The following is a 14,650-nucleotide window of genomic DNA, read 5'->3' as shown; positions in this document are numbered from 1 at the left end:
TGATTTATAGGTAAGAAACCGAGCTTCTGACAGGAGAACCAAATTGCCCAAGATTCCAAACCTACTAAGATACACAGTTAGGATTTGAGCTCAGGCCTCGCGCAGACCCTCCCGCTTCACCCAGCAAAGGCCGATATACCGTTCATGGCCCCTCCCTTGCATAGGGTGCCTTCCAATCCCATGGCTAATTTTGAATTCTTAATTATGCACCATTTTGCATAAGGAGGGCCTCCACAATTGACTAAACTTCAGGTCCTAGAAAACCTAGATGTAGCCCTGCACGCAGCTTCCCCAGTTCACAAAAACACCATCTTGTGTAGTAATTTCAGTCTGAGGGCATTTTAAAAACATGAATTCAAGAGGAATCGTGCTGGCTTTCTTCTCTGTGAACGATGCTGGTACTTTTTTTTTTTTTTTTTTGTGGTACGCAGGCCTCTCACTGTTGTGGCCTCTCCCGTTGCGGAACACAGGCTCCGGATGCACAGGCTCAGCGGCCATGGCTCACGGGCCCAGCCCCTCTGCGGCATGTGGGATCTTCCCGGACTGGGGCACGAACCCGTGTTCCCTGTATTGGCAGGCGGACTCTCAATCACTGCGCCACCAGGGAAGCCCAATGCTGGTACTTTAACGAAGCAACAGAATGTGAATTCCCCTTGTACCATTTGAACGTGGGTCATTCACTACTCATTCTTTTCCCACCCTTTCTTGGTACCCATGGGATCCTTCCCCCATGACAGCTGTGGGTTTCCTTCCTGTCTCCCTGGGGCAGGCCTGCTAGAAGGAGTTTCACCCTGTGGGCTCTCCACTCTGGTTTTCACAGCCCCCTTATTCTGTCCCAGAGCCGCCCCTCCTGCTGCCTTGTTCTCACAGTCTGCTCTTTGGACCAGAGCCTGCAGCTGATGGGGATTGAGCCTCAGCTGCTTTTAGTAACCATCAAGGCACTGCCTGTTGGTCACTTGGAAAGGAATGACTTAAAAAAAGAGGAGAAAAGAGAAAGCATTCTATACCTCAATTTCTGTTACATGGGCCCAGAATTTTTCACATTTCATTCCACCTTCTTCTCTAACTCCATCAAAATGTTCTTGTTTTTGGCTGCGTTGGGTCTTCGTTGCTGCGCGCGGGCTTTCTCTAGCTGGCGAGCGGGGGCCACTCTTCGCTGTGGTGCATGGACTTCTTATTGTGGTGGCTTCACTTGTTGCAGGGCATGGGCTCTAGGCAAGTGGGCTTCAGTAGTTGCAGCACGCGGGTTCAGCAGTTGTGGCTTGTGAGCTCTAGAGCACAGGCTCAGTAGTTATGGTGCACAAGCTTAGTTGCTCCGCGGCATGTGGGATCTTCCAGGACCAGGGCTTGAACCCGTGTCCCCTGCATTGGCAGGTGGATTCTTAACCACTGTGCCACCAGGGAAGTCCCCCCCATCAAAATATTTTAACACTACTTTTTATCTAGGTTCCCTTCATCTAAACCTTAGTTATCGGATCCCTATTCTTTAGATTAAAACAAATTTTCCCTCTTTCCTCCCCTCTCTGCAAACCAGAGAGAGTGCAGATACAACTGTGGAAAAATACAGCTTAGAAAAGAAATACCTTGGCAACTGGGGATTTTGTGTGAACTCAGAACACCACCTGCTTCTCCCCCCACCCGTCCACTCACTGTCTCCATAGCCTCGATACCCCTGCACAATGGCAGCCATCTCATAAATCAGAAAAATCTTAGAAAGAGAAAGAGAGAACTTAGCTATTCACACATAATATTTCCCAGACACATTTTTCACACAAAGATTAGCCATCTTTGAGGAATAATTTAGATACTGGGTTGGCCACAAAGTTCATTTGGGTTTTTCTGTACCATCTTATGGAAAACCCAAACAAACTTTTTGGCTAACCCAATCCTACCCTACTGGCAGCAGAAGCTTGGAAAAACTGATATTAGGATGCCTGGAAATCTTAAGACTATATAATACTAAGACATGATTTAGTAGATCTACCTAGATCTAGATAGACAGGTAGATAGACAGGTAGATAGATAGATATCCATAGAACCTAGAGCAGTAGGGGACTTCCCTGGTGGTCCAGTGGTTAAGAATCTGCCTTCCAATGCAGGGGACACAGGGTTCGATCCCTGGTCAGGGAACTAGATCCCACATGCCACAACTAAGGTCCTGCATGCCGCAACTAAAAGATCCCGCACGCCTCAATGAGGATCTCACACGTGTCAACGAAGATCCCATGTGCCGCAACTAAGACCCGGCACAGCCAAATACATAAATAAATATTAAATTAAAAAAAGAAGAAGAGGGGCTTCCCTGGTGGCGCAGTGGTTGAGAGTCCGCCTGCCGATGCAGGGGACGCGGGTTCGTGCCCCGGTCCGGGAAGATCCCACATGCCGCGGAGCGGCTGGGTCCGTGCGCCATGGCCACTGAGCCTGCGCATCCGGAGCCTGTGCTGCGCAGCGGGAGCGGCCACAGCAGTGAGAAGCCCGCGTACCGCAAAAAAAAAAAAAAAAAGAAGAAGAAGAAATGCAAAGCAAACACACACGGCTAGCCCTGACCCACGCTCTGCTGAGGGGTAAAGTTGCCATAGGCAAGTGAATGTACAGGAATTGCCTGTCAGTAGCAGAGATGACAGTCTTATTACCTTATTACCTTGGAAAGGAATTATTATTAGTTTACAAACCTGGGATGAGATACTTTCAAACTCTGAATTCTGCTTCCAGTCTCCTCTCTCGCCTTACCCTTTCTTACCACATACCAAGAAATCAATTTACTAAGCTGCCTTACCCATCCCTAGGAACTAAAAAATAGGAACTCTCAGGATGAATGGGAAAGATAAGAGTCATTTCCATGATGAGGGAATCCTCCCATTTCCGTATCTGTGAATGGAGCTCGAGAATGGAAAATAGAACAATTTTTGCTGACAGCCTCCAAAAGCCTGAGGCTACAGAGGAAAAAAGAAAAACGTACAGAGAGGAAACAAATTTGCAAAGCCTCTTAATTACGCATACTGTGAGTCTTATGCATTAAAAAATTCAAGGAAACCTGATTTCTTCATCCAGAATTGTGACTTAAAGATTAAAAGAACGCTTTGCATAGACATTAAAAGGGATATGAACAATTTGGAGTGTGTTCAGAAGAGAACTACCAGTAAGATCAGGGAACTCAGAACACTAGAAATAGACTTGATGAGACTTGGAGGTTTCTGTTTCTCTAAGAAGAGAAAATGTTTGTTCTCCTGAATGCCAGAAAGCAGTTATGATTATCCCAAATTGCGGCGGTCTTATAAACGTTTAGCCCAAGTGAAAAAAGTTACTGCTTTTCTTCTCACGAACATGAGAGAAACAAAGCCATCATACTTTTCCTTTTCAATCTAACGTGAACAGAGTGAGCTCCGTTGCGCTTCCTTTCTCGGGCACTGCAGTGTGAATCTGATGCAGCGTCTGGCTCACAGGGACTGTGTGAGGTAGGCAGACAGATCCTGGGGACCCCTGCCTCCTGTGGTTCACGGCTTCTGTGACCTCCTCCCTGAAGTGTGGGCAGGGCCTGTGACTTCGAACCGGGAGAACGTGGCACAGGTGACAGGCCGTATGTGATCGCGTGTATGTGACCGTGTTATACATGACTGTGATGTCCATCTTGCTGGTCACCCCCTGCCTTGCTGGCTTTGAGGAAACAAGTGGCCCCATTGGGGAAGCGCATGAGCCCAGGAGCTGAGGATGCAGCCAACGGGACACGGAGGCCCTCAGTCCGACAGCCCACAAGGAACTAAATGTGATAACAACCACGTGGGCTTGGAAGCGATCCCTCCCCAGCCAACATCCAACAGCACGTTGACGACAGCCCGGGAGACCCCGAAGCAGAGGTCAGAGCCCAGCCCTGACTCCCGACCCACAGAAACTGTGCGGTAATAACTGCTGTTTTATGCTGAGACATTTGTGGTAATATCGTTACACAGCAACAGAGAGCCAACGCAGTGGGTACGTTGAGTGTAAACACACACACACACACACACACACAGAGCAGGTAGAAGTTTGGGGATGACCACTTTTCCACACGCGGAGACATGTTAGGTAGATGCTCAAACACTTTGAAGAGTGAATGCAGATGCTGTAGACACCTGAGAAATGTAGCCAAGAGAGGAATAATCTAAAGAAACTTGTCATTCCTCGCATCAATTAATTCAAGATGGAACAAAAATTTAGTGTAGACAATAAAACTATAAAAGTACTAAGCAAAATCGTGGAGATATTTTTATTATCTTGTAGAAGAGAAAGTCATTCTAAGCATGTCAGGAAAATTAGGAATTATAAAATTAAAGAGGTTAAGTTTACAGCATGAGATTTAATAACATCTATAGAGAAAAAATATAAATAAGGTTAAAAGACTAATAAGGTGGTCAAAATTTTGCAACACAAGACAAAGAAATAATGTCCTCAATATACATAACTCTTAAAAATCATTAAGATTCCATTGAATGCAAAACTATACAGCCATTAAAAACAATACAAATCTATATTTATTGTCATATACAAATGTTGACATTAAGTAAAGCAAGTTACAAAGCGGTACATTCATGTAAAGGTGTACATATCTGTAGATACGCATACCTAAATATACACAGGGAGCTGTCTGAAAGTAACTTTGCTTAAATCTTAATGTGGTCATTTTTGGGTGGAGGATGACTTTTCATTTACTTCTTTTTTTTAATATTTTTGAAACAAATGTGCATGTACTGTTTATTTAAAAAACAAGAAATATATTTCCCCAATTTTTAGAAATATTAGCGTATTTACAAAGAAAAATCTATATTTGGCAGAGAAGTTAGTCAGACAGCAAAACATCTGATAAAGAAACACCAATGTGAAGGATTCTTAAAGGAAAGTAACTTTATGCACTGGCTCGACACAGATACTTTGTAATCATCTTTGGAGACATCATCATCTCAGGGAGAATGCTCTAAGAGAACTTCTGTCGCTGTTAATTCATGAACCAAAGGGGAAAAAGCAGACTAGAGATGTTTTTAAATAGCATGGGGAGAGCATGGGAGGCAATTTTGAATTTGATACTACAAGGTATAAAGGGAAAATAATAGAATGGCCCATCAACTCCCATTATCAAGTTAATGATCTCATACTAGTAATGGTTATGTGTGCCGGCTAAGAGGGAGACAAAAATGTGAAAATGTGTGAAATACCCTCCTTACACACAGTTCTGAAAAAAACACTGATTCCTTATCATGCATTTAGTGCTGCGATTCTCAACCCTGGCTGCATTTTTAAAATCACCTGGAAGCTTTTTTAAAAATCCTAATGCTTGGGTCTAGAAAAGGTAAATCTATAGAAACGTAAGTAGATTCGTGGCTGCCTGCGGTTGGGGAGTGGAAACAGGGAGTGATATGAATGGGCATGAAGTTTCTTTTTGGGGTGATGGAAACACTGTAAAGTTAGATCGGAGTGACGGTTGCACAATTCTGTAAATTTACTGATCATCCCTGACTTGTACATAAAACAGCGTCATGGTGCTGTACCTCACTAAAGCTGTTCCAAAACATACTCCTGCTTGGTCTCTACTCCGAGATACTGTCATTCAACTGGTCTGGGGCGAGAGTGGCAGGAATGGCTTTTAAAAGTTCTCCAGACGATTCAAACGTGCCACCACGGCTGAGAACCACCAATGCAGTGACATGAAACCACTTTACAAAATTACTTGCACGTTACCACAGCCAGGTTCTTTGAGATGGAGCATATACGGAGCTTTGGACCACCTTTGGTTTCCACTGTCCATCCCCAACTCTACAACGGAACCTTGTCATGGTCATCGCGAATGCCACCTTGTTGGGGTGACTATACAGACATATGGTTCCACTTTTAGAACTGTAGCTTGAAAGCTAAAAGGATGCTCTGAATATATATGCTTAAGGTGGGTATGCAGTACGTTGGAGTTTGTTCAGATAAATCCAATGAGTTTGAATTTGAAGGCACTCAAAGTCACAGCACATGAGAAGGAATTAATATTAAACGGGAAGATTGAGGATGAAGGTCGGGAAGTAGAAATAATGGCCAAATGCTGAAAGGCTACCAAACAAGGGCGGTTGAACTAGCTTTCAGATTCTCTAAAGAATCAGGATTGCCATAGAAGGCCACAGGTGGATGGATTTCAGCTCTCTGCAAGGAAGATCTTTACAATAATCTTGTTCTAGGCATTGTGCTAATCCTGGAAATACAAACGCAGTGACTGAGAGGTTCTCCAATGCCAGCAGGCACTGCAATCACCTGGAGGGCTTGTTCACACGCAGGTTGTCGGCCCCGCCCCTGGAGTTTCTGACTCTGAAGGTCTGGGGTAAGATCCAAGAATCTGCATTTCTAACAGACTCCCAGGTGATGCTGATGCTACGGATCCGGGGACCACACTCTGAGAAGCTGTAAATCTAAATGTTAACAGAGCTCCACGAAAGGCCATCTAAATCAGACCAGGAGGAGAGGAGTGATGTGAAAAGACTTCTCAGCAGAGGTTTGGGGTGCGCTGAACTTTGGAGAAAGTACGAAGGCACAGAGTAATGCGCGGGGCGAGCGAGGGTGAATGTACAGCGAGAACACAGGCACAAACCTGCAGCCTCTCGAGTTATTTATTGGATGTTTCTTCTACACAGGGTTTGTTCTAGGTGCTGGGTGTGGAGGTAAAGGCAACAGAGCCCCTGCTCTCACAGAACTTATAAACAGTCACGTCGCATGCTGCAAAGTCCCATGAGGGAGCAGAACCAGCTGTCGGGAGAGAACAGGGGCCTCTGAAGAGGAGGCATTTACGCCCGCACCTCAAACATGAGACAGAAGCGTGGCGTGTTTAGGAAATGAAAATCCACGTGTCGGAAGTACAGTGGCTGAGAGCGTGTGGAAGCAGATGCACGTAGAAAGAGAAACACGAGCAGACTCCGGAGAACAGCGCAGTGAACATATCGGCTCTTTAGACGGTTTATTGTGTAGAAATTTGGAAGATCAACTGGAGATCGACCAGACTAAAGACTAGTCCGAAAAAACAGGTCAGAGTGGTGAGAACTTGAAGTGATGCATCACAACAGGAACGGAGGAGACGGAGATGAAGATGGGAGTGAATCTAAAGGATTCAGTGACCACCTCATTGCTCACGGGAAGTGAGCGGTCAGCAGGGATTTAGGATGGCTCGCAGAGTTTTGGCTTGGGCACCTAGCTGTGCTTTCAGTTAGGGTATAGAGAGGAACTGGTTTGGGGGCGAGAAGGTGGTAAGTTCAGGTTTTGACACAAAGAGTTTGGAGTGATTAAAACAAATACAAGTGGAAATGTTTACCAGTTGATTAAACAGCAAAGCCAGCCAGCCTGGGCAGGTGATTTTGATTTGGGAAACAGCTGAATTAAAGTGTTAGCTGGCAGGGGGCAGGGGACGAGGAGATACAGGAAGAGCCTCTGATGACACCGTTCGAAGAGTAAACAGAAAAGAAGACTAACGAGCAGCTGCAGAGAAGAAAAATTAGGAAAAAGTAGTGGCCAAGAAGCCAATGGAGGAGTCTCACCAAGGGAGTGGACAAGTGTCAGATGTCGTATATGAAGTGGAGTGCCCACTGGACTCGGCAACGTGTGGTCAGTTACGGCCTCCGTGAGAGCAGCCTCAGTGGAACGTGGAGAGGAGGGTCCAGATTACCGCAGATTGAGGGATCTTAAAGTGAGGTGGGGGGACACACGGGGCTTGGCTACAAAGGTCGGACTGAGAGAGCAGGAGGTGGAGACAGGGTCAGGAGCACGTCAGAGGGAGAGACCTGAGCTTACGCGCTGAGGGAGGGTGCGAGGTCTTTGGGGAGGTGACGTGGGATGGGACTCACCGGCTCGCCCCTTTGCCTACGGTCTGTGTTGGCCAGAGGACAGACACCTGTCCTGAGACAGATGTGGATGCCGAGCCCCCCTGCTGGCTTCAGTTTCCTCCGTGTTACAGGGGAGGCCTCTGATGAGGGAAGAGAGGTGGTGGGATGGGGACTGGACAAGAGACCAAGGTCTGAAGTGTCTTTAAGAATGGAAGGGGTTGCTGGACCTTCAGGGCTGCTGCCCTGCTCTGAGAGCCGGCCTCCTTGAGTCAGTTTGTAGAGCTACCCATCGAGGGCGTGTACTCGGCAGTATTCAGCAGCGACGACGTCGGATGGCGGAACAGACCAGGGATGAGGTCCTGCAGGGCCAGAGTGACGGAGAAACAACCGACCACGAAGCTTAGTGCCAAGCAGAAAGGATGGCAGGGTTCAGTCAGGAGACTAAAGCCACCAAGGCCCGGGTGGCCTACCGGTCTCAGCAGAAAGCGGCCCAGAATGAGGAGGGCAGGGGCCGATGCTTTGGCGAGGGGGCGAATTTCTCACTAAGGCCAGGTAGCTACCAACTCAGGAGGAGGGAGGGGCACAGTTAGGTCTGTTGGAACGTGTCTGATACACTCGTCTTACTGAATAGCACAGCAAGATACTGGTCTTGGGGCACACGTCAAAGTGTGTGATGAACTCCACAAAATTCAGACCCAAGTGGAGACTATGGGTGTGCTCTAATACGAACGTTAGTGACCGAGACTTACATTTTCTAACAACAGAATATTCAGTAGAGCCTGTGTGTTCCCTCCTCAGGGGTACGGAATGGGAATTTGGACTACATATCCAAAACCTCTCTACTATCCTCCCTTCTCAATTCCATCAAAGTTTTTGTAAGAAACATCCTTAGAAACGTCTCTTACCCTCCTTCAGGGAGAGGGGCTGTAACTTAAATTGTCTTTGTATCCACAAGAACCAACCCACACATGGTAGGTAGGAAACAGATTCCAAAAAGGGAAGTAAGCAACAGAACGTCATACAAAGAGCTAACACCCAGATCAGTTCATTCCTAAATCCAACATTCTTTCTTATGTAACCCTAAGTCCTCACCTGGGCTTTTGAAGTTTTTGTTTTGAGGGGGTGTTGTTTTTGAAACTACATTAGATTCTGAGCTCACCGCTATGTCCCTGGCAACTCACCAGAGTTCCTTACTACAAGGTTCACCAGCTGGAACCACCAAACCATCTTTAAGGCTGTTTGTGGCATCTTTATTTTGCACTGACAAAGATACATCCTGGCTCCACAGACGAGCTTAGAGAAAATCCTTGCCTAGTAAAGAAATTTCATGGGACTTTGTCACATGGAAACATTAAATCATCTTTCTGCCTACTAAAGGCAGGGCAGAAACACACTTTAAAGAGCAAATAGGTGAGAAGAGTCAAGAAATTCCAAATTGTTTGGTCACAGCATACAGTCCTTGAGTGTGTTCTTCTGTATGGTTTGTTCGTTGTGTTATCTGAGACTTCCCAATGCAAGGCTAAGCTTCCCATGAAGAGATTCTGGATCTTCAACGTACTGGTATCAACCACAATGCCAAGGCGCCAAGAAATACGTGGTCTAAACTGGGTGGATTCCACACTTTTCAAAAAGAAAAGAATTTGTCAATCTTACGAAATTTCATGGTTTTTTTGTTGTTGGCAAGAAAATTCTTTTCCAAGTTGCGATAACCAGTTTTTTCTTCCTCCTCCTTCCCACTAATTCTCCTCCCTAACACATATATACACAATCAAACACTTCATGTTTGAGGCCAACTCCACTGCAGGCAGAACCTTCACATTTTCAGCAATGATCTGTCCCTCACGCCTGCATGACCTGATAACCTTGGCAATGAGAGAAAAGGGCCATTTATTTCTCTGAAGTGTAAGGTGCAGTTTGAGCTAGTTTTAAGTACTAGGAGGCCAAAGGAAAAAGGAAGTATTTCTTCATCTTTCCTGCTTTTATTACTGGTTCGCTACAAAGGGATAAACCACTTAAGAAATCAACGGTGGGGAAAACGTCTGCTGGCCATCGCTGGACTCTTGCTGAAAAGAGAGAAACGTGAAATCTGCAGGAATCACTTCTTCTACTTCACACTTTCTGAAAACACTATTCTCAGCAATGTAACAGGCTAATCACACCACTGGTGAAGTTATTTGAGGCCAGTTCTTTATTTTATAGAGAGCAAATGCACATTAGAAACTGTTCTGCAACAGGTTAAAAGTGGCTCTCAGATCCATTACCAAAATCTACCTTTACTTGGTTACCACTTAGAGTTGCCACCAATGTGAATGACAGGGTAGGGGGGACCTGAGCACACACACAATTTTTTTAATCTTTTAGATGTAATGCAAATAGCCATACCTAACATTCTTTCAGAAAACAAAAGAAATGCAAAACATGCTCAAAAAACAAGAAATCAAGTTATACTTTTCATAAGGCACCACCAAAATCCCTGGTAAATTAGAGTCCATATAATATTTAAGTGTCTCACTAACAGGTAAATAAACATGTAAGAGAATAATCAATAGGTCTTGAGGCTTACAAAAGATATTCCTGTTTAGACATCTTGAGAGTATTGCAAAGGTAAGAATAAGCAGGACACATGTTTAAAAACCCGTCACATCCTTTCCCAGTGCACATCATTCGTTGCATAGTGGTGACTGGATATGATCCAGACCAAGAGAAGACTAGAATTCCAAAATATATTAATATCCATTCTTTCCTCTCATGCTGTAAATACTAAATGTCATGGCACATCCACATCCAAAGTAATGATATGCCTTAATTAAAAAAAAAAAGTGGGATTTCAAAAGGTAAAAGGCAAACCAATTGCCTGCTTTTAAAAATTTATACTTAGGGACGTACTGCAAAAGCAACTTCTTACACACATATGAAGCTAGTTCATATGTATACCTTTACTGAACCTGGTTATGAGTGGGACTTCGCTTAATTTTCCCACAATTTTCAAATCCCACTTAAAATTGCCACTTTCTCCTTAAAAAGTGGATAATCCCTCCCTCTGAAAGAAGGGCTTTCTCAGTTTTCCCTTTCACCTTCCTACTTTTAAGCACTGGCTGATATTCACACAAATATACTGTAGAATTAAAATATTGCCAAGTAGCGAGTTTCTCTTACATCCACTGAATTACATCAGAATCTAAAAATTAAGAGAAACAAACAAACTGACGTTTCTTGGACACGTGTTGAAGACAAAAGTAGAGAAGTGAAGCACAGGTGAAATCGTTCTCATCTCACAGGTCAGCCCTTGCTGGGGTTTTGATTATTCAAGTACATCGCATCACGGGCGACCCAGGTTTCACATCTGCCGTTTCAGTTATCTGAAGCGTGACGTGCAGTAGCTGTTGTTCCATGATGCCCACGTGTGAGTCAGGAGGAGCTGGGAGGCAGCCGCTCGGGAAGGAGCCTGGCCCTGCATCTCCACACATCTCTGCAGGGTCACTACAGGCAGCGAGGCCAACGCCGGCTGGAGGGACCACAAGAGAGCTGTCGTTGCACTTGCGCGGTTCCAAGGACCTACTCTTGACCTACCAGTTTTCATCTTCCTTTCTATAACCTTTGCCAAAATGGTTTATAATGAACGTAGTGAGAAAGTACCTTTGAAAGAATTAACGAATAAGTTAAAGAACGAGTGGTGCAGAACTGCGACTCTGAGGAGATACGAAGGGTAAAGAAACATTTTAAATCGTTTTAATACGAAATGTTACAACACCACAGAATGGAGTTACGTTGTAAAATAAGTAATTTCCTCTAAGTGAAAAAAACATCATTTCTTTAAGATGAATCTTAGTTCACTAATTACAAAATTACACACTTCTACATATTTTTCTTCTCTTTTTTTTAACTGTCTCTCATCTGTCCTCAACCTTTGGTCTAAATGGTCAAAAGTCAGACCAAATCCTCTGTGACTTTCAAATAAATACAGAAAATCCCACAGTATCAATTAAATGATATATTTGAGTTTCAAAATGTCAGAAGATAAACAGGGAGCTACTCATGGTTGGAGAAGATAAACAGGGAGCTATTCATGGTTGGAGACTGCCTTGCGTTTTTCTCTCAGTCAAATATGCAGGCAAATACCTATCATGAACATAAATTATTCCCTAAACAGCCCCTTATCCATCCACCACACTCCAAGCAGAGCACCTTAGCTGTCTTTCTCAGCACCTCATGCCCCTCCACTGATAGCTGAGGAATGAAGGAAAAACAAGGTGTTTTTAAATGTATTCCGGGCAGCCATCACTTAAGACTGCATTCAATTTTTTTTTTTTTTGCATTCAATTTTTAACCCACAAGCACTTGAAGACTTTTACAGAGAAGACCGAAAGGCAAAAAACATTGTGCTTTCTTCTATAATATCAACCAGATGAAATTCTTAACTAAGTAGTAGGATCTTTATGTATTGAGAGACTGGCAAAATGATAACTTATGAAACTGGTTACTTAGTTACCTTGTAATTTCCATTGCAATCTTCAGTCATACACACACTTGAGATGCGACTTTAAGATCCATGCACACCAACACTTACGAACCTCTGAACAGGCCAAGACACTCAAAATGTTATATGATATTAAGGGAGAAATGACTGAAACATAGGTAGTAGAACCACAGAGAAAGCATTTCCAGAAACTGGATTTTATAGGAAAGGTTTTGCTTTTCTTAGTAAGATGCCTTTTGAGTTAAATCTCATACCCACGCAAACTGTGACTGGACAGTACATTTCACTTCTAGTTACTAGAAGACATTTCTTTAAGAGATCGGGGCAAAAAGGGAAGACAAGACTGAAAGCTGCTCCCTGGGCCCACCCTGCTACCCCCCCTTTAAAAGGAAAACGGATGAACTGAAGTCAAACCACAGATCTTTACACCAAAATAAAGGGACACAGGATAGTGAAGACAAAACACCATTTTTAGTTTGTTTGGTGGGTTTTTGGGGGTTTTTGCCCTTAAAAAAAAAAAATTAGTCCCCTTCTAATAAGAGTTTCCATACAGCTTCCCTCACACCTTCACAAGGACAAAGAACACAACAGGAGGGGGGAGAACACAGCACCGTAGTTCCAAACTTTCACATACAAGACAGAACTACCATCACAGATACAGTATGACCAGGTTTCCCCACAGAAAGGGACAAGTCCCAACACACAAACGAAATATAATTACCTATTTGAACAAAACCAAGATGGAAGATCTGGTCAGGCTAGGATGGAGAAGGAAGTGCTAACTCCTTGTACTACAAGGAAGGAATGGGATTCCTTTATTAGAAAGCAAGACGAGAAAGCAAGCCCCCAAATGGATTTTTGATGCTGAAATTCTGTCATAAGCTGCTGGTAACAGTAAATATATATATATATATATATATATATATATATATATATATATATATATATATATATATTCATATATGTATATTAAAAAAGGAAAAATAATCTATTTATAGAACAGTCAGTAGTCAGAGACATTTAGAAAAAAGTAAAAACAAGTCCTTTTTTCTTTTTTTTAAAAATGCATTTACTAAAACAATTTTGTCACCCAGAGGTACTCTAAGCCCACGTCCTCTGATGAAGCCACGTGCTGTGCAACAGCATCTGCCACGGGCCACGTTCAGAAACGGCCAGTCCTGGAAACCACAGCCAGTGGGGGCCGGGCTGCAAGGCAAGAGCTGTTATTTGCTGGTCTTGCTCGGGGCCATGCTTGAAGCCTGGTGGCACCTGGTGCACTTGTGAATGAAGGGTTCCCCGAAAAGCAGGCACCGCTGTGGCTCAGTAAAACATTCTGACTTGTCTTCTTTGCTACCGCAGAAGCCTGGATCCACGTACCTGCTCTTCTTTAAAATGCAGACCCAAGGCAGCAAGACTTCTCAAAGCCAAAAAAAGGCTCCTTGCCTTGAAATAAAATCTCTTCTTCCCAGAATCCAATCTAGTCAGACTTCTGAACTAGATGCCATCCTCCTCCTTAGGAAGATGAGGTGATCTGCCTCTCAACTGGGGTTTTCTTCTTGGTACAAACAAGCACATGGAGCTGAGGTCTACAGGCTGTGCCACTACCCATGGCCTCTCACAGGACTATCTTCAGCCCTGGCCCTCTCCTAGCTGGATGTGTAGGGAGTCGAATGCCAGGGCAGAGTGGAAGGAAACTGCTACTGTATTCCTCTCCCACTGGCCTAACTAAGGAGATCCAAGTGATCACACCTCTGGATGGTGCTGGCTGCAAACCTCTAACTAGTACCAACTGGCCAGAAGCCGCAGCCTACATGCCCTGCCAGCACACCAATGCATTAATGCCAACCAGCCACCCTAGCGCTCAAATGTCTGGCCTTAATGTGACAAGCAATCTGAGAGGAGACACGAACTGAAACGCTGGCTGCTGGACCAAAGCAGACACCCTCGGCACAGATGTGCTGACAGAGAACGCAGATCCCACGTCCGTGCAAAGAGGAAGTCAGCTGGGAGGACTTGCTCAGGAGGCCATTCGTCTTTGGAAGCAACGTTCTGAGTGGATCTAAACCACTCTACTGACTACGGTCTCTGTGTGGTCCGTTTTCCCCCATGTCCCAAACTAACCCAGCATCTGCTAACTGGTCTCTTTAAGATCCTCCACTGGTAGTTTGTAGCTCATTATGAAAGAAGGAGGTGGTGCTGGACCTGGGCTATCTGGCCCCTGCTTCTTTGCACAGTTTGTACAGATGTAATCTTCATTTTCAGCCATTTCTGGAGATACACCCACACAAACTTGGTGAAACCACTCATCACAGCCACCATCACACTGCACCCAGTCTACCTGTTGGAGACAAGA

The 14,650-nt window shown here is 44.5% G+C and overlaps 1 protein-coding gene across 3 annotated transcripts in view; it reads right to left on the bottom strand.

Moving 5' to 3' along the window:
• Positions 1–4,485: 4,485 nt before the first annotated feature.
• Positions 4,486–14,650, bottom strand: part of KDM5A (lysine demethylase 5A) — an 84,964-nt gene continuing 74,799 nt past the window's right edge. For all 3 annotated transcript variants that reach the window (XM_081247968.1, XM_081247967.1, XM_081247969.1), the window contains one exon: positions 4,486–14,635. In XM_081247968.1, coding sequence (XP_081104094.1) covers positions 14,429–14,635 — 207 coding nt within the window. In that variant the 3' untranslated portion in view covers positions 4,486–14,428. The remainder of the gene's footprint in view (positions 14,636–14,650) is intronic.

This window comes from Mesoplodon bidens, assembly GCF_964165515.1.
Source record: "Mesoplodon bidens genome assembly, chromosome: 11".
Taxonomy (NCBI): domain Eukaryota; kingdom Metazoa; phylum Chordata; class Mammalia; order Artiodactyla; family Ziphiidae; genus Mesoplodon; species Mesoplodon bidens.
The sequence above is the reverse complement of the archived record's forward strand: the minus strand, read 5'-3'. Positions and strand labels throughout refer to the sequence as shown.